At 46.5% G+C, this 23,047-nt stretch overlaps 1 protein-coding gene across 2 annotated transcripts in view; it reads left to right on the top strand.

Moving 5' to 3' along the window:
* Positions 1-20,175, top strand: part of ska3 (spindle and kinetochore associated complex subunit 3) — a 67,014-nt gene extending 46,839 nt beyond the window's left edge. For both annotated transcript variants that reach the window (XM_043691928.2, XM_043691929.2), the window contains exons 8-10: positions 16,313-16,528; positions 18,372-18,499; positions 19,834-20,175. In XM_043691928.2, coding sequence (XP_043547863.2) covers positions 16,313-16,528; positions 18,372-18,499; positions 19,834-19,849 — 360 coding nt within the window. In that variant the 3' untranslated portion in view covers positions 19,850-20,175. The remainder of the gene's footprint in view (positions 1-16,312; positions 16,529-18,371; positions 18,500-19,833) is intronic.
* The last annotated feature ends 2,872 nt before the right edge of the window (positions 20,176-23,047 follow it).

Raw genomic sequence — 23,047 nt, 5'->3', positions numbered from 1 at the left:
TCCTGAGGATTGTGCCTCCTACAGGCCCATCTCTATTAAATTCAGATTTCAAGATTCTGTCCAAGATCCTGGCACTGAGATTGGAAAGGGTGGTGCCCCATATTATTAAAGAGGACCAGACAGGCTTTATAAGGGGCCATAGATCCTCTAATAATATTAGAAGATTGCTGAATATGGTCCAAATTTGTCAGCAACGATCGATTTGGGGGTTGGTGATTTCCTTAGATTCAGAGAAAGCATTTGACAGGGTGGAAAGACCATATCTTTTTTATGTCTTAGAACCGTTTGGGTTGGGTGGAGTGTTTGCTAGGTGGGTAGAGGTTTTATATTACCACCCTCTGGCTGTGGTTATCACTAACTGGGTGAAGTCTGGGAATTTTAGGATTGGTTGGGGTAGTCGACAAGGCTGCCCCCTCTCGCTGCTGTTGTTTACGTTGGTGATTGAGCCACTGGCAGAAGCCATTCGTCAGAACGTCCACATAACCGCTCCGGAAGTGGGATCAAGGGCACACAAGATTACACTGTATGCGGATGATGTCCTTCTGTTTTTATCGAACCCGATGATGTCTGTACCCCATTTGATACAATGTATCAATTCATTTGGGGCTATTTCAGGATATAAGATTAACTTTGCAAAATTGGAGGCTATGCCTTTGGGGAACCTTAAGGATGTACCAGAAGTTGGGCGGCACGGTGGCACAGTGGTTAGTACTGCTGCCTCACAGCGCTAGAGACCCGGGTTCAATTCCCGACTCAGGCGACTGACTGTGTGGAGTTTGCACGTTCTCCCCGTGTCTGCGTGGGTTTCCTCCGGGTGCTCCGGTTTCCTCCCACAGTCCAAAGATGTGCAGGTCAGGTGAATTGGCCATGCTAAATTGTCCGTAGTGCTAGGTAAGGGGTAAATGTAGGGGTATGGGTGGGTTGCGCTTCGGCGGGTCGGTGTGGACTTGTTGGGCCGAAGGGCCTGTTTCCACACTAAGTAATCTAATCTAATCTAAAAAAATTGAAGGTGGCCCTAAGTTCCCTTTTAAGTGATCACGGGCAAGGTTCCGATACCTAGGCATTTTTACTACCCCCAAGTTTGATCTGTTATTTCAGACTAACTTTGCTCACTTGCTCAATATTATGAGGAGAGATCTCCAGAGATGGGAGGCTCTTCCAATTTCATGGCTGGGCCGAATATCTCTCATTTAAGATGAATGTTCTTCTTTGTTCGCTTTATCCCATGCATATGCTCCCTATAATGTTTCCCAGGTCAACGCTGTGGAAGCTTATGGGATGGTTTGGTTCCTTTGTCTGGCATCGTGGGTGGCCCCTCATCAAACTTACTAAATTGCAGTTGCCTCATGGATGGGGAGGAGTTGATTTCCCAGATATCGGGAGGCATCAATTAAGTTCCCTGCTGTCCTTTGTCTGTGATTGGGTAAGTAACGATCCAAACTCAATATCGAGGTCTCCCAGGCAAAGTGCCCTGTTATTAACCTGTTGTTCATGGACAAGATGAGGACAGTTGTGGACCATTGCTGGAATCCCATTGTCATTAGTACAGTTAAGGCATGGAGGGCGATGCATCAGAGTGAGAGTTGTTTGTCCAAGACTACACCACTTACACCTATAGTTGGCGTGCCAGGGTTCCGACCAGGGATGATGGACTCTGGCTTCAAACTATGGGCAGCAAGAGGAGTTGTTTGATGGGGAGGTTATGATGTCTTTTGAGCAACTGAGCCGCAAATACGGGTTGCCCAGTAGAGATCTTTTCCGTTTTTTTCAGGTTAGGGATTTTATCCAGAAGAAGACTACGCTTCTCACTAAGCCTTATAACCCGATACAGAGAGGTTGTTGCTACCTTACACAAGCACCCTTTTGGTTAGTGCCTATATCGCCTGTTGGGTGGCAGGTCCTGGCAGGATATTAACCAGTTATGTGAGGTCTGGGAGCAAGAGCTGGGAGTGGAGATCTCTTCTGAAACATGGGAGAATACTCAAAAGATCTCAATCTGTAATTAGACATGTGCTATGCAGTTAAAAGTTCTGCACAGGGCTCATCTGGCACAAGACTGTCTGGCGAAGTTTTAAAAAGGGGCATCTTTGTGCCCCAAATGTAAAATAAGTGTAGGTACTCTTACCCATTGCTTCTGGATCTGCCACAGGCTCCGTGTTTTTGGAGCGCTGTGGCTGGAGAGATAGGGAGGGTATTGAGGACTGAAGTCAAAATAGACCCATTTTTTCTCCTCTTAGGTCTACCAAATTCACCATCTTTAAATGGGCATGGGAAGAAACTATTTAATATTCTTGCATACTGTGCACGGAAGAATATTCTGATGAATTGTGTGTCTGAGAACCCACTGGGCTTGCTGGGATGGCAGAAATTAATTATGGAGCACATTCCCTTGGACTTTTTTACAAACATGGTGCACCCCACAACAGACAATTTTTATAAGACATGGCAGCCCTACTGGAGTTATTTGGATATAGATATATCAGTTATTTTAACTCTGGCGTTTGTTTAACCAGGATGGTTAGATTTGTCAAGTGCTTTTCATTCTTTCTTTTTGTGTTGCCTTGCACAGTGTTAGGGTAGGTTAGTAGTTGTACTGTAATTTGTGGGGTTTTTTCTTTTTATTATACTGATTTTTCTTTTTCAATAATTTTATATTTGTAAAGTTTTTAAAAATTGCTAATAAATATATTTACAAAAGAAAAGAAAGTTGGTAAGGACAAGGAGAAGTGAGGACTGCAGATGCTGGAGATCAGAGCTGAAAATGTGTTGCTGGAAAAGCGCAGCAGGTCAGGCAGCATCCAAGGGGGGCTTATGCCCAAAACGTCGATTCTCCTGTTCCTTGGATGCTGCCTGACCTGCTGCACTTTTCCAGCAACACATTTTCAGCTCTGGTAAGGACAAGCCCAGGATGTAAATGTATTTGGAAAGGCAAGGACTAATTAGGGATAGTCAACATGGCTTTGTGCGTAGGAAATCATTTCTCACAAACTTGATCACATTTTTTGAAGTAACGGAGAGGATTGATGAGAGCAGAGTGGTCTCTATGGACTTCAGTAAGGCGTTCAACAAGGTTCCCCATGGGAGACTGATTAGCAAGGTTGGATCTCATGGAATACAGGGAGAACTAGCCATTTGGATACAGAACTGGCTCAAAGGTAGAAGACAAAGGGTGGAAGTGGGGGGTTGTTTTTCAGACTGGAGGCCTGTGACCAGTGGAGTGCCACAAGGATTGGTACTGTATCTGCTACTTTTCATCATTTATTTGGATGTTAGCAAAAGAAATACAGTTAATAAGTTTGCAGATGACACCAAAATTGGAGATGTAGTGGACAGCGAAGAAGGTTCCCTCAGATTACAATGGGGTCTTGATCAGATTGGCCATTGGGCTGAGAAGTGGCAAATGGAGTTTAATTCTAATAAATGAGAGATGCTGCATTTTGGGAAAGCAAATCTTAGCAGGACGTGTACATTTAATGGTAAGGTTCTCAGGAGTGTTGCTGAACAAAGAAACCTTGGAGTGCAGGTTCATAGCTCTTTGAAAGTGGAATCGCAGGATAGTGAAGAAGGCGTTTGGTATGCTTTCCTTTATTGGTCAGAGTATTGAGTACAGGAGTTGGGAGGTCATGTTGCGGCTGTACAGGACATTGGTTAGGCCACTTTTGGAATATTGCGTGCAATTCTGGTCTCCTTCCTATCGGAAAGATGTTGTGAAACTTGCAAGGGTTCAGAAAAGATTTACAGGAATGTTGCCAGGGTTGGAGGATTTGAGCTATAGAGAGAGGTTGAATAGGCTGGGGCTGTTTTCCCTGGAGCGTTGGAGGCTGAGGTGTGACCTTATAGAGGTTTTATAAAATCATGAGGAGCATGGATAGGATAAATAGACAAAGTCTCTTCTTTGGGGTCAGAGAATCCAGAACGAGAGGGCATAGATTTAAGGTGAGAGGGATAAGATATAAAAGAGACCTAAGGGACAACGTTTTCATGCAGACATTGGTATGTTATGGAATGAGATGCGAGAGGAAATGGTGGAGGCTAGTACAATTGCAGCATTTAAAAGGCATCTGGATGGGTATATGAATAGGAAGGGTTTGGCGGGATATGGGCCAGATGCTGGCAGGTGGGACTAGATTGGGTTTGGCTATCTGGTTGGCATGGACAAGTTGGATCGAAGGGTCTGTTTCCGTAGTGAACATCTCTATGACTTGTTACTTCTATGGTCTCGTTAAAGTCTGTCAAACTACTCTAATTGAAGTAATATTTCCACGCCACCTGTCAAAATCATCATCTTCTCCCATTCCATTTCCCAGAGTTTCTGTACTCTGGTTCTGCATTGTATTATATGAAATAGCTTATCAATGCCTCATCCAGTTTAGAATTTTAAGCATGCAGTTATGTCACCACCAACCTACTCACTTCCAGTGAGAATCTGGCTAAATGATATAATTACTATTTATAACCCAATTCTTGCATCCCCTAATCCATCCAGTTTCTCTTAGGTTATACAGGAAAAAGGATTGTTGCAACTATTATCGTAACAATTAGAATTTTTGGTATTTAGAATTTTAATATTGCTATTTAGTATTTCGAATTTATAATTTTGATATTTTTGATACATTTGCCTCCATAATTTAGAACTGACTGGATTGCCTTAGTATTTTGTTACTTGGTTTGCTTTTGCTGTAACCCAACATCCGATTTGCTTTACAGAACATTTTTGTGGTATCTTTAAATTTGTCTCAGATGCCAGATTTCTCTTGTTGTGTATTATCTTCAATTTAACTAATAGTTGCTTTCTGGGCTCTGATCCCTGTATGCATTTCCTAACAATAAATTGCTTCTGCCAATGCCTGTCTATTTACTTTGAAGTATGTTCAATCCTTCTAAAGTTATCGTGATCATCTTTTGAAGTCTACCACCTCCATTAAGATTCAATAAGGTCTGCAGCTTGAACTAGTGTACTTGTGGCTCTTGGTTCCAAACGACTTGTGCAGATGTTGCTACCTGTGGAGCGCCAGGAGAGTGCTCAGTGTGCTAAGTTGATGTCAATCTTTGGAAATATGTCACTGTTCCTTCAGTGTCCGGTCAAAAATTTTGGAATTCGCTCCCTAACAGCATTGCGGGGCTACCTACAACACATGGACTATAGTTATTTAAGAATGCTTTTAGCCATCTTCTTGAGGGTAGAGAGGGACAGGCAATAAATTCTGGCCTAACTAGCAACATCCACTTTTGAGTGCATTAAAAAAAACATGCTGTAGAAAGTTCACTGGACCTGAAATGTTAACTCTGATTTCTCTCCATAGATGCTGCCAGACATGCTGAGCTTTTCCAGCAATTTCTGTCTTTGTTTCTGATTTCCAGCATCCGCAGTTTGTTTGTTATTTTAAAAAAAAGACTTGCCTGGAGGAGTGCAGCTCCAACAACAATGTGTGGGCTTTGCAACATTGACAACCTCTGAATGAATAAAAGAAAATCAATATCAGGTATTGATTTGTAGTATCCTGGACAATGGCCTGATTGAGTCTATTCAACTGCACAAGTGACTGAATAGCTTACACCCTGCTCCTATGTAATTGAAATTTTCCATGACTGTGGCCTGGCCATAGATAATAGAAAACACCTGAGACTTGTATGAAATGAAACTTGAAACTTGATTCTTTATTCACTGTAACCAGGTCGAGCATTCTCCTGCTATGTTGAGCACATTACTAAAAAATGCAAGGAAACATCATCATACCATTACCATCAAGTCAGGGGATCATAGAACATAGAAAAATACAGCGCATACAGGCCCTTTGGCCCGCGATGTTGCGCCGATCCAAGCCCACCTAACCTACACTAGCCCACTATCCTCCATATGCCTTTCCAATGCCCGTTTAAATGCCCATAAAGAGGGAGAATCCACCACTGCTACTGGAAGGGCATTCCATGAACTCACGACTCGCTGAGTAAAGAATCTACCCACCTACCACCCCTTAATTTAAAGCTATGCCCCCTCGTAATAGCTGACTCCATACGTGGAAAAAGGTTCTCAATGTCAACCCTAATCATCTTGTACACCTCTATCAAGTCACCCCTAAACCTTCTTTTCTCCAATAAAAACAGCCCCAAGTGCCCCAGCCTTTCCTCATACGATCTTCCTACCATACCAGGCAACATCCTGGTAAACCTCCTCTGCACCTGTTCCAGTACCTCCACATCCTTCCTATAGTATGGCGACCAAAACTGCACACAATACTCCAGATGCGGCCGCACCAGAGTCTTAAACAACTGCAACATGACTTCAGTAATCCGGAACTCAATGCCTCTACCAATAAAAGCCAGTACGCCATATGCCTTCATTACCGCACTATTTACCTGGGTGGCAACTTTCAGAGATCTGTGTACATGGACACCAAGATCCCTCTGCTTATCCACACTACCAAGTATCCGACCATTAGCCCAGTACCCCATCTTTTTGTTACTCTTACCAAAGTGAATCACCTCACACTTACCGACATTGAACTCCATTTGCCACCTTTCTGCCCAGCTCTGCAGCTTATCTATATCCCGATGTAACCTGACACATCCTTCCTCACTGTCAACAACTCCATCGACTTTCGTATCATCCGCAAACTTGCTCACCCAACCTTCTAGCCCCTCCTCCAGGTCATTTATAAAAATGACAAACAGCAATGGTCCCAAAACAGATCCTTGCGGAACACCGCTAGTAACTGCATTCCAAGATGAACCTTTACCATCAACTACTACCCTCTGTCTTCTTCCAGGCAGCCAATTCCTAATCCAAACCTCCAACTCACCCTCAATGCCATACCTCCGTATTTTTTGCAGTAGCCTACCATGAGGAACCTTATCAAACGCCTTACTAAAATCCATATACACCACATCTACCGCTTTACCCTCGTCTACCTCCTTAGTCACCTTCTCAAAGAATTCAATAAGGTTTGTGAGGCACGACCTGCCCTTCACCAAACCTTGCTGACTATCCTTGATCACATTATTCCTATCCAGATGTTCATAAATGCTATCTCTTCGAATTCTCTAAGACTTTGCCCACAACAGAAGTGAAACTCACCGGCCTATAGTTATTAGGGTTATCCCTACTCCCCTTCTTGGACAAGGGAACCACATTTGCTATCCTCCAGTCTTCTGGCACTATTCCTGTAGACAACGAGGACATAACAATCAAGGCCAATGGCTCTGCAATCTCCTCCCTTGCTTCCCAGAGAATCCTAGGATAAATGCCATCAGACCCAGGGGACTTTTCTATTTTCACCCTTTCCAGAATTTCCAACACCTCTTCCCTACATACCTCAAAGCCGTCCATTCTAATTAATTGTGACTCAGTGTTCATATCAGCAACAATGTCCTGTTCCTGAGTGAATACTGACGAAAAGTATTCATTCAGTGTCTCCCCAATCTCTTCAGCCTCCACACGCAACTTCCCACTACTATCCTTGACTGGACCTATTCCTACCCTAGTCATTCTTTTATTCCTGACATACCTATAGAAAGCCTTAGGGTTTTCCCTAATCCTACCAACTCAGGACTTTTCATGTCCCCTCCTTGCTGCTCTTCGCTCTCTCTTCAGATCCTTCCTGGCTACCTTATAACTCTCAATCGCCCCCATTGAACCTTCACGCCTCATCCTTCCATAGGTCGCCCTCTTCCATTTAACAAGGGATTCCAATTCCTTATTAAACCACGGCTCCCTCACACGACCCTTTCCTCCCTGCCTGACAGGTACATACTTATCAAGGACACTCATTCCTCCCTGCCTGACAGGTACATACTTATCAAGGACACTCAATAGTTGATCCTTGAACAAGCTCCACATATCAATTGCGCCCTTCCCTTGAAGCCTACTTTTCCAAGCCACGCATCCTAAAGTCGTGCCTCACCGCATCATAATTTCCCTCCCCCCAGCTATAACTCTTGCCCAGCAGAACACACTTATCCCTCTCCATCACTCGAGTAAAAGTCACCGAATTGTGGTCAATGTCCCCAAAGTGCTCACTTACCTCCAATTCTAACAACTGGCCTGGTTCGTTACCCAGAACCAAATCCAGTATGGCCTCACCTTCTGTTGGCCTGTCGACATATTGTGTCAGGAAACCCTCCTGCACACATTGGACAAACACCGACCCATCTAACGAACTTGAGCTATAGCTTTCCCAGTCAATATCTGGAAAGTTAAAGTCCTCCATAACAACCACCCTATTACTTTCACTCTTCTCCTGAATCATCCTCGCAATCCTTTCTTCTACGTCTCTAGGACTATTAGGAGGCCTGTAGAAAACTCCTAATAGGGTGACCTCACCTTTCCTATTCCTAACCTCAGCCCAAACTACCTCAGATGGCGAGTCTTCATCCATCGTCCTTTCCACCGCTGAAATACCATCTTTGACAAGCAATGCCACACCTCCCCCTCTTTTACCCCCACCTCTGACCCTACTAAAACATTTAAACCCTGGAACCTGCAACAGCCAATCCTGTCCCTGTTCTAGCCATGTCTCCGTAATAGCCACAACATCGAAATCCCAGGTACCAACCCACGCTGCAAGTTCACCTACCTTATTTCGTATACTTCTTGCATTAAAGTATACACACTTCAAGCCACTTTCCTGTTTACAGGCACCCTCCTTTGAGATTGATGCCATGTTCCTAACCTCCCTACACTCCAGGTCCTGCACCCTAAAGTTACAGTCTAGGTTCCCATGCCCCTGCAGTTAGTTTAACCCCTCCCCCCTCCCCCCTCCCCCTCCCCCTCCCCTCCTCCCCCCCCCCCCCCCCAAGAGCACTAGCAAACCTCCTCCCCCCCCCCCCCAAGAGCACTAGCAAACCTCCCCCCCCCCCACCCCCCCCAAGAGCACTAGCAAACCTCCCCACCCCCCCCAAGAGCACTAGCAAACCTCCCCCCCCACCCCAAGAGCACTAGCAAACCTCCCCCCCCCCCCCCCCCGCCCCAAGAGCACTAGCAAACCTCCCCCCCCCGCCCCAAGAGCACTAGCAAACCTCCCCCCCCCCCCAAGAGCACTAGCAAACCTCCCCCCCCCCCCCCAAGAGCACTAGCAAACCTCCCCCCCCCCCCCCCCCAAGAGCACTAGCAAACCTCCCCCCCCTCCCCCCCAAGAGCACTAGCAAACCTCCCCCACCCCAAGAGCACTAGCAAACCTCCCCCCCCCCCCCCAAGACCACTAGCAAACCTTCCCCCCCCCCCCCAAGAGCACTAGCAAACCTCCCCCCAAGAGCACTAGCAAACCTCCCCCCCCCCCCCAAGAGCACTAGCAAACCTCCCCCCCCCCCCCCCCAAGAGCACTAGCAAACCCCCCCCCCCAAGAGCACTAGCAAACCTCCCCCCCCCCCGCCCCAAGAGCACTAGCAAACCTCCCCCCCCTCGCCCCAAGAGCACTAGCAAACCCCCCCCCCCAAGAGCACTAGCAAACCTCCCCCCCCCCCCCCCCAAGAGCACTAGCAAACCTCCCCCCCGCCCCCCAAGAGCACTAGCAACCCCCCCCCAAGAGCACTAGCAAACCTCCTCCTCCCCCCCCCCAAGAGCACTAGCAAACCACCCCCCCCCCAAGAGCACTAGCAAACCTCCCCACCCCCCCCAAGAGCACGAGCAAACCTCCCCCCCTCCGCCCCAAGAGCACTAGCAAACCTCCCCTCCCGCCCCAAGAGCACTAGCAAACCTCCCCCCCCCCCCCCCCAAGAGCACTAGCAAACCTCCCCCCCCCCCCCCAAGAGCACTAGCAAACCTCCCCCCCCCCCCCAAGAGCACTAGCAAACCCCCCCCCAAGAGCACTAGCAAACCCCCCCCCAAGAGCACTAGCAAACCTCCCCCCCCTCCCCCCAAGAGCACTAGCAAACCTCCCCCCCCCCCCCCAAGAGCACTAGCAAACCTCCCCCCCCCCCCCCCAAGAGCACTAGCAAACCTCCCCCCAAGAGCACTAGCAAACCTCCCCCCCCCCCCCCCAAGAGCACTAGCAAACCTCCCCCCCCCCCCAGAGCACTAGCAAACCTCCCCCCCCGCCAAGAGCACTAGCAAACCTCCCCCCCCCCCCAAGAGCACTAGCAAACCTCCCCCCCCCCCCCCCAAGAGCACTAGCAAACCTCCCCCCCCCCCCCCCAAGAGCACTAGCAAACCTCCCCCCCCCAGAGCACTAGCAAACCTCCCCCCCCCCCCCCAAGAGCACTAGCAAACCTCCCCCCCCAAGAGCACTAGCAAACCCCCCCCCCCAAGAGCACTAGCAAACCTCCCACCCCCCCCCAAGAGCACTAGCAAACCTCCCCCCCCCCCCCCGAGAGCACTAGCAAACCTCCCCCCCCCCCCCCCCCCGAGAGCACTAGCAAACCTCCCCCCCCCCCCCCCCCCCGAGAGCACTAGCAAACCTCCCACCCCCCCCCAAGAGCACTAGCAAACCCCCCCCCCAAGGGCACTAGCAAACCCCCCCCCCAAGAGCACTAGCAAACCTCCCCCCCCCCCCCCAGAGCACTAGCAAACCTCCCCCCAAGAGCACTAGCAAACCTCCCCCCCCCCCCCCAAGAGCACTAGCAAACCTCCCCCCAAGAGCACTAGCAAACCTCCCCCCCCCCCCCCCCAAGAGCACTAGCTAACCTCCCCCCCCCCCCCAAGAGCACTAGCAAACCTCCCCCCCCCCCAAGAGCACTAGCAAATCTGCCCCCCCCCCAAGAGCACTAGCAAACCTCCCCCCCCCAGAGCACTAGCAAACCTCCCCCCCCCCCCCTCCAAGAGCACTAGCAAACCTCCCCCCCCCCCCCAAGAGCACTAGCAAACCTCCCCCCCCAAGAGCACTAGCAAACCCCCCCCAAGAGCACTAGCAAACCCCCCCCCAAGAGCACTAGCAAACCTCCCCCCCCCCCCCCCAAGAGCACTAGCAAACCTCCCCCCCCTCCAAGAGCACTAGCAACCCTCCCCCCCCCCCCCCCCTCCAAGAGCACTAGCAAACCTCCCCCCCCCCCCCCCCCAAGAGCACTAGCAAACCTCCCCCCCCCCCCCCCCAAGAGCACTAGCAAACCTCCCCCCCCCCCCCCAAGAGCACTAGCAAACCTCCCCCCCCCCCCCAAGAGCACTAGCAAACCCCCCCCCCCCAAGAGCACTAGCAAACCTCCCCCCCCCCAAGAGCACTAGCAAACCTCTCCCCCCCCCAAGAGCACTAGCAAACCTCCCCCCCCCCCCAAGAGCACTAGCAAACCTTCCCCCCCCAAGAGTACTAGCAAACCTCCCCCCCCCCCCCCCCAAGAGCACTAGCTAACCTCCCCCCCCCCCCCCCCAAGAGCACTAGCTAACCTCCCCCCCCCCCCCCCCAAGAGCACTAGCTAACCTCCCCCCCCCCCCCCCCCCAAGAGCACTAGCTAACCTCCCCCCCCCCCCCCAAGAGCACTAGCTAACCTCCCCCCCCCCCCCCCAAGAGCACTAGCTAACCTCCCCCCCCCCCCCCAAGAGCACTAGCTAACCTCCCCCCCCCCCCCCCCCCAAGAGCACTAGCTAACCTCCCCCCCCCCCAAGAGCACTAGCTAACCTCCCCCCCCCCCCCCCCAAGAGCACTAGCTAACCTCCCCCCCCCCCCCCCCCAAGAGCACTAGCAAACCTCCCCCCCCCCCCAAGAGCACTAGCAAACCCCCCCCCCCCAAGAGCACTAGCAAACCTCCCCCCCCCCAAGAGCACTAGCAAACCTCTCCCCCCCCCAAGAGCACTAGCAAACCTCCCCCCCCCCCCAAGAGCACTAGCAAACCTTCCCCCCCCAAGAGTACTAGCAAACCTCCCCCCCCCCCCCCCCCAAGAGCACTAGCTAACCTCCCCCCCCCCCCCCCCAAGAGCACTAGCTAACCTCCCCCCCCCCCCCCCCAAGAGCACTAGCTAACCTCCCCCCCCCCCCCCCCCAAGAGCACTAGCTAACCTCCCCCCCCCCCCCCAAGAGCACTAGCTAACCTCCCCCCCCCCCCCCAAGAGCACTAGCTAACCTCCCCCCCCCCCCCCCCCAAGAGCACTAGCTAACCTCCCCCCCCCCCAAGAGCACTAGCTAACCTCCCCCCCCCCCCCCCCAAGAGCACTAGCTAACCTCCCCCCCCCCCCCCCCCAAGAGCACTAGCTAACCTCCCCCCCCCCCCCCCCCAAGAGCACTAGCTAACCTCCCCCCCCCCCCCCCCCAAGAGCACTAGCTAACCTCCCCCCCCCCCCCCCCCCCAAGAGCACTAGCTAACCTCCCCCCCCCCCCCCCAAGAGCACTAGCTAACCTCCCCCCCCCCCCCCCAAGAGCACTAGCTAACCTCCCCCCCCCCCCCCCCAAGAGCACTAGCTAACCTCCCCCCCCCCCCCCCAAGAGCACTAGCTAACCTCCCCCCCCCCCCCCCCAAGAGCACTAGCTAACCTCCCCCCCCCCCCCCAAGAGCACTAGCTAACCTCCCCCCCCCCCCCCAAGAGCACTAGCTAACCTCCCTCCCCCCCCCCCCCAAGAGCACTAGCTAACCTCCCTCCCCCCCCCCCCCAAGAGCACTAGCTAACCTCCCTCCCCCCCCCCCCCCCCCAAGAGCACTAGCTAACCTCCCTCCCCCCCCCCCCCCCCCAAGAGCACTAGCTAACCTCCCTCCCCCCCCCCCCCAAGAGCACTAGCTAACCTCCCTCCCCCCCCCCCCCAAGAGCACTAGCTAACCTCCCTCCCCCCCCCCCCCCCCCAAGAGCACTAGCTAACCTCCCTCCCCCCCCCCCCCCCCCAAGAGCACTAGCTAACCTCCCCCCCCCCCCCCCCAAGAGCACTAGCTAACCTCCCCCCCCCCCCCCCCAAGAGCACTAGCTAACCTCCCCCCCCCCCCCCAAGAGCACTAGCTAACCTCCCCCCCCCCCCCCCCCCAAGAGCACTAGCTAACCTCTCCCCCCCCCCCCCCCCCCCCCCCCCCCCCCAAGAGCACTAGCTAACCTCCCCCCCCCCCCCCCCAAGAGCACTAGCTAACCTCCCCCCCCCCCCCCCCCCCCAAGAGCACTAGCTAACCTCCCCCCCCCCCCCCCCCCCCCAAGAGCACTAGCTAACCTCCCCCCCCCCCCCCCCCCAAGAGCACTAGCTAACCTCCCCCCCCCCCCCCCCCCCCCCCTGAATCAATGGAGAGTGCAGGAGGGCAAGCCAGGAACAGCACCGGGCATACCTGAGGATGTGGTGTCAAACAGGTGAAGCCACCAAACAGGCCTACTTGCATGCCAAACCACATAAGCAGCAAGTGTTGGACAGAGCTAAGCAATTTCCCATCCAATGGATCAGATCTGAGCTCTGCAGTCCTGCCACACCCATTGCTGAATGGTGGTGGACAATTAAACCACTCACTGGAGGGGGGGGCTCCACAAATACCCCCATCTTCAATGATGGAAAATCCCAACATGTAAGTGCAAAGGATGAGGCTTGAAACTTTCCCAGCAATTTCCAGCCAGAAGTGCCGATTGAGTGATCCATCTTAGTCTTCTGCAGTGGTCCCCAGCATAACAGATACCAGTCTTTGGCCAAATCTATTTACTCCATGTGATATCAAGAAAGAATTGGAGGTACTGGATACTGCAAAGGCTACTGGCTCTGACAACATTCAGGCAATATACTGAAGACTTGTGCTCCAGAACTTGGTGCTCTCCTAACCAAGCTGTTCCAGTACAGTTACAACACTGGCAGCTACCCAGCAATGTGGAAAATTTCCCAAGTATGTACTGTACGTAACAAGCAGGACAAATCTAACCCAGCCAATTACCAGCCCATCAGTCTACTCTCGATCATCAGTAAAGTGATGGAAGGGGTCATTAGAGTGCTATCAAACAGTACCTGCTCAGTGATGCCATTCAGCTCCTGACCTCATTACAGTCTTGGTTCAAACATTGACAAAAGAGCTGAATTCCAGAGGTGAGGTGAGAGTGATAGCTCTTGACATCAAGGCTGCATTTGACCAAGTGTGGTATTAAGGAGCCCTAGCCAACTGGAATTGATAGGTATCAGGGGCAAGCTCTCTGGTGGTTAGAGTCATACAGGAGACAGAGCAAGATAGTCATTGTTGCTGGGGTTAATCATCTCTTCTCCAGGACATCTCTGCAGGAGTTCCTCAGGGTAATGTCCTAAGCCCAACCATCTTCAGTTGCTTCATTAATGATCTTTCCTCCACCATAACAGAAGTGGGGATGTTCAGCACCATTCATGACTAGCAAGTTTTGAGAAGATTTGTAGCTCAGGTTGAGGTTCTGGATGTAAGTTTGTTTGCTGAGCTGGAAAGTTTATTTTAAGACATTTTGTCATCATACGAGGTAACATCTTCAGTGAGCCTCTGGACAAAGCACTGCTGTTGTTTCCTGCTTCCTATTTATATGTTGGGGTTTCCTTGGGTTGGTGATGTCATTTCCTATGGTGATGCAATTTCCTGTTTTTTTTTTTCCTCCTCAGGAGGTGGGAAATGGGGTCCAAGTCAATGTTTATTGATGACATTCCAACCAGAATTCTATGCTTCTAGGAATTCTCGTGCGTGTCTCTGTTTGGCTTGTCCTAGGATGGATGTGTTATCCCAGTCGAAGTGGTGTCCATCCTTATCTATATGCAAGAATACTCGTGAGAGAGGGTCATGTCGTTTTGGAGCTAGTTGATGTTCATGTATCTTGTGGGCTAGTTTTCTGCTTGTTTGTCCAATGTAGTGTTTGTTACAGTCCTTGCACAATATTTTGTAAATGACATTAGTTTTGCTCGTTGTCTATAGGATTTCACGTTCATTAGCTGCTGTTTTAGTGGGTTTGTGGGCTACCATGATGCCAAGGGGTCTGAGTAGTCTTTGATGTAGGGGAGAATGGCTAGGGTTTCTGGACGTGTTTTGTTTGCTTGTTTGGGTTTGTTGCTGAGAAATCGGCAGACTGTGTTCATTGGGTACCCATTCTTTATGAATACACGGTACAGGTGATTTTCCTCTGCTCTGCGTAGTTCCTCTGTGCTGCAGTGTGTGTTTACTCGTTAAAATAATGTTCAGATGCAGCTTCATTTGTGGAGGTTGGGATGATTGCTTTTGTAGTTCAATACTTCGTCCGTCTGTGTTGTTTTCCTGTAGACGCTAGTTTGAAGTACCCCATTGGCTGTTTACTCTCTTGTGACATCTAGGAACGGCAGTTTGTTGTTGTTTTTCTCCTCTTTAGTGAATTTTATGCCAGTAAGGGTATTATTGATGGTCTTGAAGGTTTCCTCTAATTTGTTTCGTTTAGTGATGATCTCCCCTTAACACCCCACTAGCAAAAGAATAGCAGAGCAAAATGGCCACAGAATGCTTAGAGAAATGATCAATGATGCCCACAACAGAATCCGTAAATACAACTGGGAAATTTTGCATCAAAAATCTTTACTCGCTCATGGAACAGACCATGAATGGGCATCTCCCCTCCTGACTCATGAAAACCTGTCCACCATGTACAAGGCACAGGTCAGGAGTGTGATTGAATACTCCCTACTTGTCTGGATTAGTGCAGCCTCAACAACACCACCCAGGACAAAGCAGATTGCTTGATTGGCACCACATGCATAATCATCCACTCTCTCCACCACTGACCCTCAGTAGCAGCAGTGTGCTATCTATGAGATGTACTGCAGGAGTTCACCAAAGATCCTCTCTCAGCACCTTCCAAACCCACGACCACTTCCATTTAGAAGAACAAGGGCAGTAGATAGATAGGAAAGCCACCAGCTTCAAGTTACTCATCATTCTGACTTGGAAATACATCACCGTTCCTTCACTGGGTCAAAATCCTGGAATTCTCTTCCTAATGGCATTGTAGGTCAACCTACAGCAGGTGGACTGCAGCAGTTCAAGAAGGCAGCTTACCACCACCTTCTCAAGGGCAAGTCGGGACTGGCAATAAATGCTGGCCAGCCAGTGATGCTCACATCTCACAAAATGAATAAATTTTTAAAAAAAATTAATTCTCTGGTCACCTCATAGTAAAAATATGCTACTCATGAGGCATAAAATTGCATGAATTCCTATGTGTACTCTTTGGAATTGCCATTATCTTGCTGCTGTAGAAATGTAGAAAAGTGGAATTGAAGAGCACTTTTTCACCATAGTGGGAAGGAATGACAGTTACCACTAAACTCTTGCATTAAACTCTCAACACAGTCTAGCCAGTAATGTACAAGCAAGATGCCTTTTTGATTGCCAGAGAGAAGAAAAATAACTTGGAGAGACATAACCTTAAAAATGAAAGTAGTTCCTAATAAATAGAATTGGGCATAATGACACTGAATACCTCTCTGCAAATACAGTTATATTTTCTTTTTCTGTTTCTCATCAGTGTCAAAATTCTAAGAATGAAAAAACAACTACACCTATAGAGAAAACTTCTTCAGATTTAGAACAGCCTCCACCAGCAGCTATTCATTCTATGAATTACCTTCTGAATGGATGCAACAAATCACCATCGCCACCACTGATGATAACTGAACATGAAATCCCACAGACACCAAAAGCCCCAGAAATGGCTACACACATTACTGCAGATGTTCTTAAGGTTAGTATTGTTTCTTGTTTAATTTCTACCACCTCAGAATTAAAATTAAATCGGTAAAATACAGTATTGTAATCATAAAAAATAAGTGGGAAGGCAAACAGTGAGAAAGATACTATCTCCAGTGAGATGTAGGTAGGTTGTGAGTGGCAAGGTTCAGCAAATGGAATATAATGTGAAGTTGTGCACTTTCTCAGGAAGAATAGGTGAGCTGAATATTATTTAAATTGGGAAGGACTGCAGAAGTTGCAGCACAGAGGGTTTGAGGTTTTTCAATGAGTGTATCACAAAAGGCCAGCATCCAAATTTAGCAGTTAATGGGAAAAGCAAATAGAATTTTGGTCATTATTTCAAAAGGAATGAAGTATAAAAATAGGTTTTACTGAAATTAAAGAAGGTACTATTCTGGTCACACCTAGAATACTGTGAACAATTTTCATCCCCTTTACCTAAAGAAAGGTGTACTGACACTGGAGGCAGTCCAGAGAAGGTTCACCAGGCTGATTCCAAGTATGGAAAGGTTTTCTTTGAGTTTGGGTAAGTTGGGCCTGTACTCGTTAGAGTTGAGAAGCACGAGAGAAAACCTACTTTAACGTGTCAATTTTGTGATTAACATACAAAGAAACCCCCAGGTCTGAATACCAATATTTCCCAAGTCCTTAAACTTAAAACCATCGACTTTGCTGTCTTTCCCAAATGGGTAACTTCACATTGATCAGCACTATATTCCACCTTCTGCATAGTTGTCTACTCGATTTATCTACATCTCTTTTTGTAGTCTCTTGGTCTCTTCAGAGCTTTCTTTTTTTATCTGACTTTGTGTACTGCATACACAGTGCTTAGTTCAGTCATCCAAGTCATTACTATAAATTTTAAGTGATCGTGGTTCAAGCAGTGATCCTTTTGGTACCTTGCTCACTACAGCCTGTCATCTTTGTCATTATCCAACTCCCCATACCCTTTGATACCAAACGGATCCCATTTACTCAATGTTTGCTTTCAATTGTTTAATCCTCTGTCTAAGCTACTATATCACTGGCATTCCTATGAGCCATAATTTTGGTAATCCTTGTTGTGGCATATTAATGAATGCTTTTGAAAATTCAAATGTACTAGGAGCATGAAAATGCACACAGTAGTTCATATGTTGAATAAACTGCCAGAGAAAATGGTAGATGTAGGTACAGTTACAACATTTAAAAGACATTTGGATAGGTACATGAATAGGAAAGGTTTGGAAGGATATGGGCCAAACACAGGCAAGTGGAAGTGGTTTAGTTTGGGAAATTTTGTCAGTATGGACTAGTTGGACCGAAGGGTCTTTTCTATGCTGTACAACTCTGTGACATGAAAGCACTTTTGTCTGTAGTGAGCAATAATGGCCTGGACCTTGTTGCCTTCAAGGGTAATACATGCCGAAGCAATGAATGACTTCAAAGGAAAAGCACACTTGATAGAAGTAAGCTTCCAGGGCTCTAGGGATAATGGTGGGACTGATTTGGATTGACCATGCGGAGTTGGTATGAACTTGATAAACAAAATGATCTTTTCCTGTGCTGTACTCTGATTTTATGACTTCAGAACATTTTACTAAATTAACATTGTATTAAAAACAGGTTATTTATGCCTATTAGATAAACCATGATTATTGACCCCTATATTAGAAACCTAGAATAGATGCACATGGCTACTTCCTTTGCTTTAAAATTGTTTGTCATTGATCCATTTGGAGGTTTTTTTCTGACTTGTCTATGCATTCCAATAATTATAATTTCATTTTTTTAATATAAATTGCAAGTTTCTGATTTATTTTGTCATAATATTCTAATTTTAATCTGTATGCCAGATTTTGTTGTCTTATGATGCAAATTTAAGGACTCTGCATGATACAAGGCACAAATATAATAAACACAACTTGACTTCTGTTAACCTAATGGCCCCTGAACCCAGGATCAACTCTGAAAAAGAAAATGGGTAAGATGTGATCTTTGGTACTTCAACATTTGATATTTAAAATTTCTTTCTAATCTGTAGTGAATAAGGTAAAATTCCTCACCGTTATTGCAGCTGAGGAATTTGTGCATTGTAACTTTTCCACTACAAACAGTTCCACTTCAAAGATGAATCAGTGGAGCACAGGTTACCTTTTTAGTTGCAATGCACCCTACCTTTTGACACTATTTCTAGGTTACCCAAGAATGAGAAAACATAGAAAAATATGCTTCCATGGTTCCTGGTTTTGAAAGATTTTGCACCAGAATCAGGACCACTTAGATTTCCAGAATATCTGAAGTGAGTGGATCGACCCGCTTGTCTCTGCATTAACATAGATGTCTTAATTGCAAAAGTGCATGTATTTTGCACTCTTAAACATCAATGCACGTGAACATAAAAAGTAGGAACAAGAGTAGGCCACTCAGCCCTTTAAGCATGCTTCACCATTCAATGTGATACAGTTGATTTTATTTTGACCTCATTCCACATTCTTTTATACCCCCAATTACACACACTCATCTTTTGGTTCTATTCATTTAGAATATAACTGGAGAAAGGTTATGTAACCATCAGTTGAAATGGCCTCTTCAGAACTAATGCTGTGGATTTCCCCATTCAAGTATTTCAATACCTAATATTTTGTGGTTATTTTTTCATTTGGTGTATGGTGTTTTTGCTCATTCACGTATGTGCATGTTTGCCCTCTCTGATTTTTCATATGCTCTCATACTCTTTCTTGTTTACTTTGTCTACCATTTGCCCTACTCACTCTTTAAGAATAGGCACCAGAGTGGTAGTCCAATGTATGCAGCATCAAGCATGTTAAAATCTAATCTTCATCATTCTAAATACCAGATTTTCCAGTCGAGAACCTTAAATGCTTTTTCAACTAAGTTCTATTTTATAGCAAATACCAGGAGAAAATTCTAGATAAAATTAATTTCTATCCTGCACACTAAATAATTGGAATAATCTTCCAAGGAAGCTTTAATAGAGCAAAACTCATTTGAGGTTTATTTGTACAGTATAATCGTGTGCAATAGTGGAAAAAAGGATCTTCAAAAGATCTCTTCTTGAGTTGCCTTTTGAACTGAATTACTATCTTTATTGATTTCTTTTTCACAGTTGCGATCAGAGTATTTCTGTAGGATGATCATGCTGTTGTATAAATGTAAATATATTGTGGTGCCTAATCGTTGTATAAAGCAAACAAGTTTTGTGGAACAGTTAACACTAGAATAGCTCATTTATGCAGTACTTCTAGCAATCGCAAATCATTTGGGTTGATGTTTACTCATGTTTTTCCTTTCCAGTTTTTTTGGAGAGTAATATTTCCATCTTTTGTCCAGTCTTGATGAAAAGAATTTTAAAAGATAAGCTTGGTATTGAAAAAGAAGTGTACGACATTAAACAGCAAATCAGACTGAGATGTGAGCAAAATATTTGAAGTGTTATACAAATGGAGAGTTCTGTACAATTGAAGTAGTAAGTACTAAGCAACCAAAAATCTCACTGGAGTAAAGTATGCCATGTAAACTGTACAATGGAGGAAAAAAGTGTTGCTGATAGTGTTTCCATTCTTGCATATTAAGGTCAGATTAAAGCTGTAACTGACAATGATTCTTAAAATAAATTGCATTTATATTTGTTTGCTACCGGAGTAGTGAAATTATTTGGGTGTTTGAAGCTATGCATTCGTCGTATTAAGGTGGAATAAGATGTCGCGTGATGTTGAAAATGTGATTCTGCATTTTAATCAGATTTCTTATGAAATTAGTATTTTCATTATTCGCAAAATCTAAAGATGTAGAAGATTTTAATTTAGCTAAGTAACTAGTTTCAGAAGAAGTAGTCAAGGGCAGGAAATTGGAAGGAAACGTGCTGGAGAAACTCAGCAGGTGTGGCAGCGTTTGTGGAGGGAGAAGCAGAGTTAACATTTTGAGGCCAATCTGACTTTTCAGAACTACTGAACAGTTCCAATGAAGTCTTACCAGATTCAGTTAACTTTTCACCACAGGTGTCGCCAGACTTATTGGGTTTTTTCCAGCACCTTGGTTTTAGTTCCAATCTATTGTACTTTAACTTGAATCCATATATTTTGGACCTTTCTTCTAATCTCAACTTGCATGTTTTAATCTTTTCCTTGATGTATTCATAAATAAAGTCCTATCAATTAACAAGAGAAGATGTACCATTTAATTTCAAGTTTTTAAACGGCCATTTTATGATGTAAATCTTTACACACAGATTTTGCATTTTGTGGTGTGGATACCATTTTGTTCATGAATGTCATGTAAACATTTTGTGTTGCAATCAAGACAAATGAATTATGGTTAATTATATTTTTAATGCATGAAATTCTGGGATGTTTAACAATGATTTATGAATACTTTTTGTGAAAAACCAGTAAAACTATGCCTGATTTTGATATTTGTACATTTGACGGAAGAAATCTTTAATGCTACCAGCAGCTCCTGCTTTAAAGATCACATTGTTGTTCCCTTGCACATTATTAATACACGTGATGCTTCTTGATAAGAAGAGCAAAATTGATTTGAGCATGATCATTGACCTTTGCAAACAGTTTCCTAACTTGAACTGAGACACAGCTTCAGAGTTTGAGATTTTTGTACGAATATGTGCATTCATGGAAAAATACTATTATGTTGCGTGTAGCCTATGTCATACAATGTTACAAATGATGATCAAATCCTATGACACAATAGGTAACATATTAGAGTTGCCTGTGACTAGTATTTTACTTTGTGACAGATTGGCTAGTGTTACCCCCCTCATTACATAATTTGACCATATGTTTGCCTGTGTTATAGAGTAACATGCCTGTGAAATAGTCTTTTCGATTCAACCCATCCATGCCTGACCAAGTTTCTAATCTAAGTTAGTCCCACGTGCTTGCATTTGGCCCATATCCCTCTAAACCTATCCTATTCGTGTACCTGTCTAAATGTCTTTTAAATGTTGTACCTGCATCTTAGACACAACCTTCCCTCTTAACAAAAATATGCTAACTATCCCCGGTTCAATCTGTGCTTTTCCAGTTGTAATCTCAATACTGATGATAGTAATTCACCCACCACAGAGGTCAGATTGACTGGCCTTTAATTATTTGGCCTATCCCTCACAATCATTTTAAATAAGTATACATTTGTAACTGCCTCGGAAACAATTCATCTGGCTCTGATTATCTACCTTCGAGGAGGTCAGTGCCCTTCTAGTACCTCCCGTCTCACTTGAATTTAATACTTCGTGCTGTTCCTCTTCAAATAGAATGTCTGCATCATGGCTTTTTTTTTGAGATGACACAGATGAAGTACACATAAAAAAACCCAAAAGTCCAACCATTTCCCTCATACTTTGTTGCTCCTAATGTACTGATTAAACAGTACATTAGTTTTACTGGTCAATTTCCTTAATTTTACTGATCAATTATTTTTTTCATTGCCCTCCCTGTGATTTCCAAACTACATTTTTCATGTCTCTCCTGCATTTTCTATACTCCAAGCTTCCTAAAGGATTTTTTTTTTGGGATTATCATAAGCACTTTTTTTTGCACTTTGTCTTACCCTTTATTCTTCTGGATAATCAGTGAGCTGTACATTTGGCAGTGACCAAATTTTTTGCTTGTGAATACATACCTACAATGTGCCCAGAATTGTATTTCTGAATGCCTCCCACTGACTTTACTCAGTTCACTTTTTTGCCAGATCTCTGCTTTGTAATGCTGTTTTCTCAGAATTTAGAGCTGTTACTCATGTTCTGTCTTTTCCTCATTCTATAATGATGCTAAATCTAACCATATTATGATCACGATGTCCAAAATAGTCACCAGTGCTACTTCATTCACCTGCACATCTTCATTTCCTAAGACAAAATTTATAATGTGCCCTCTCTTAATGAACTTGTTACATGCTGGGTGAAAAGGTTCTCTTGTATGTGTTTTCAGAATTTTGTGCCTTCCTTGTCAATCATGCAGTTTGTATCCCAGTTGATATTTGGATACCAACCAAAAAATCTGCCTACATATTTGCTTCGCTCTCTCTCTCGCTGTCTCTCTCTCTCTCGCTCGCTGTCTCTCTCTCTCTCTCTCTCTTGCTGTCTCTGTCTCTCTCTCTCTCGCTCGCTGTCTCTGTCTCTCTCTCTCTCTCTCGCTGTCTCTCTCTCTCTCTCTCTCTCTCTCTCTCTCTCTCCCGCTGTCTCTCTCTCTCACTGTCTCTCTCTCGCTGTCTCTCTCTCTCTCTCTCTCTCTCTCTCTCGCTGTCTCTCGCTCTCTCGCTGTCTCTCGCTCTCTCTCTCTCGCTGTCTCTCTCGCTGTCTCTCTCTCTCTCTCTCGCTGTCTTTCGCTCTCTCGCTGTCTCTCGCTCTCTCTCTCTCGCTGTCTCTCGCTCTCTCTCTCTCGCTGTCTCTCTCTCTCTCGCTGTCTCTCGCTCTCTCGCTGTCTCTCGCTCTCTCTCTCTCGCTGTCTCTCGCTCTCTCTCTCGCTGTCTCTCGCTCTCTCGCTGTCTCTCT

This window comes from Chiloscyllium plagiosum, unplaced genomic scaffold, assembly GCF_037043375.1.
Source record: "Chiloscyllium plagiosum isolate Xiang-an unplaced genomic scaffold, Cpla_swu_hap1 HiC_scaffold_6, whole genome shotgun sequence".
NCBI classification, from domain to species: domain Eukaryota; kingdom Metazoa; phylum Chordata; class Chondrichthyes; order Orectolobiformes; family Hemiscylliidae; genus Chiloscyllium; species Chiloscyllium plagiosum.
Note: the sequence above shows the minus strand (reverse complement) of the source record. Positions and strands in the feature narration are given on the sequence as shown.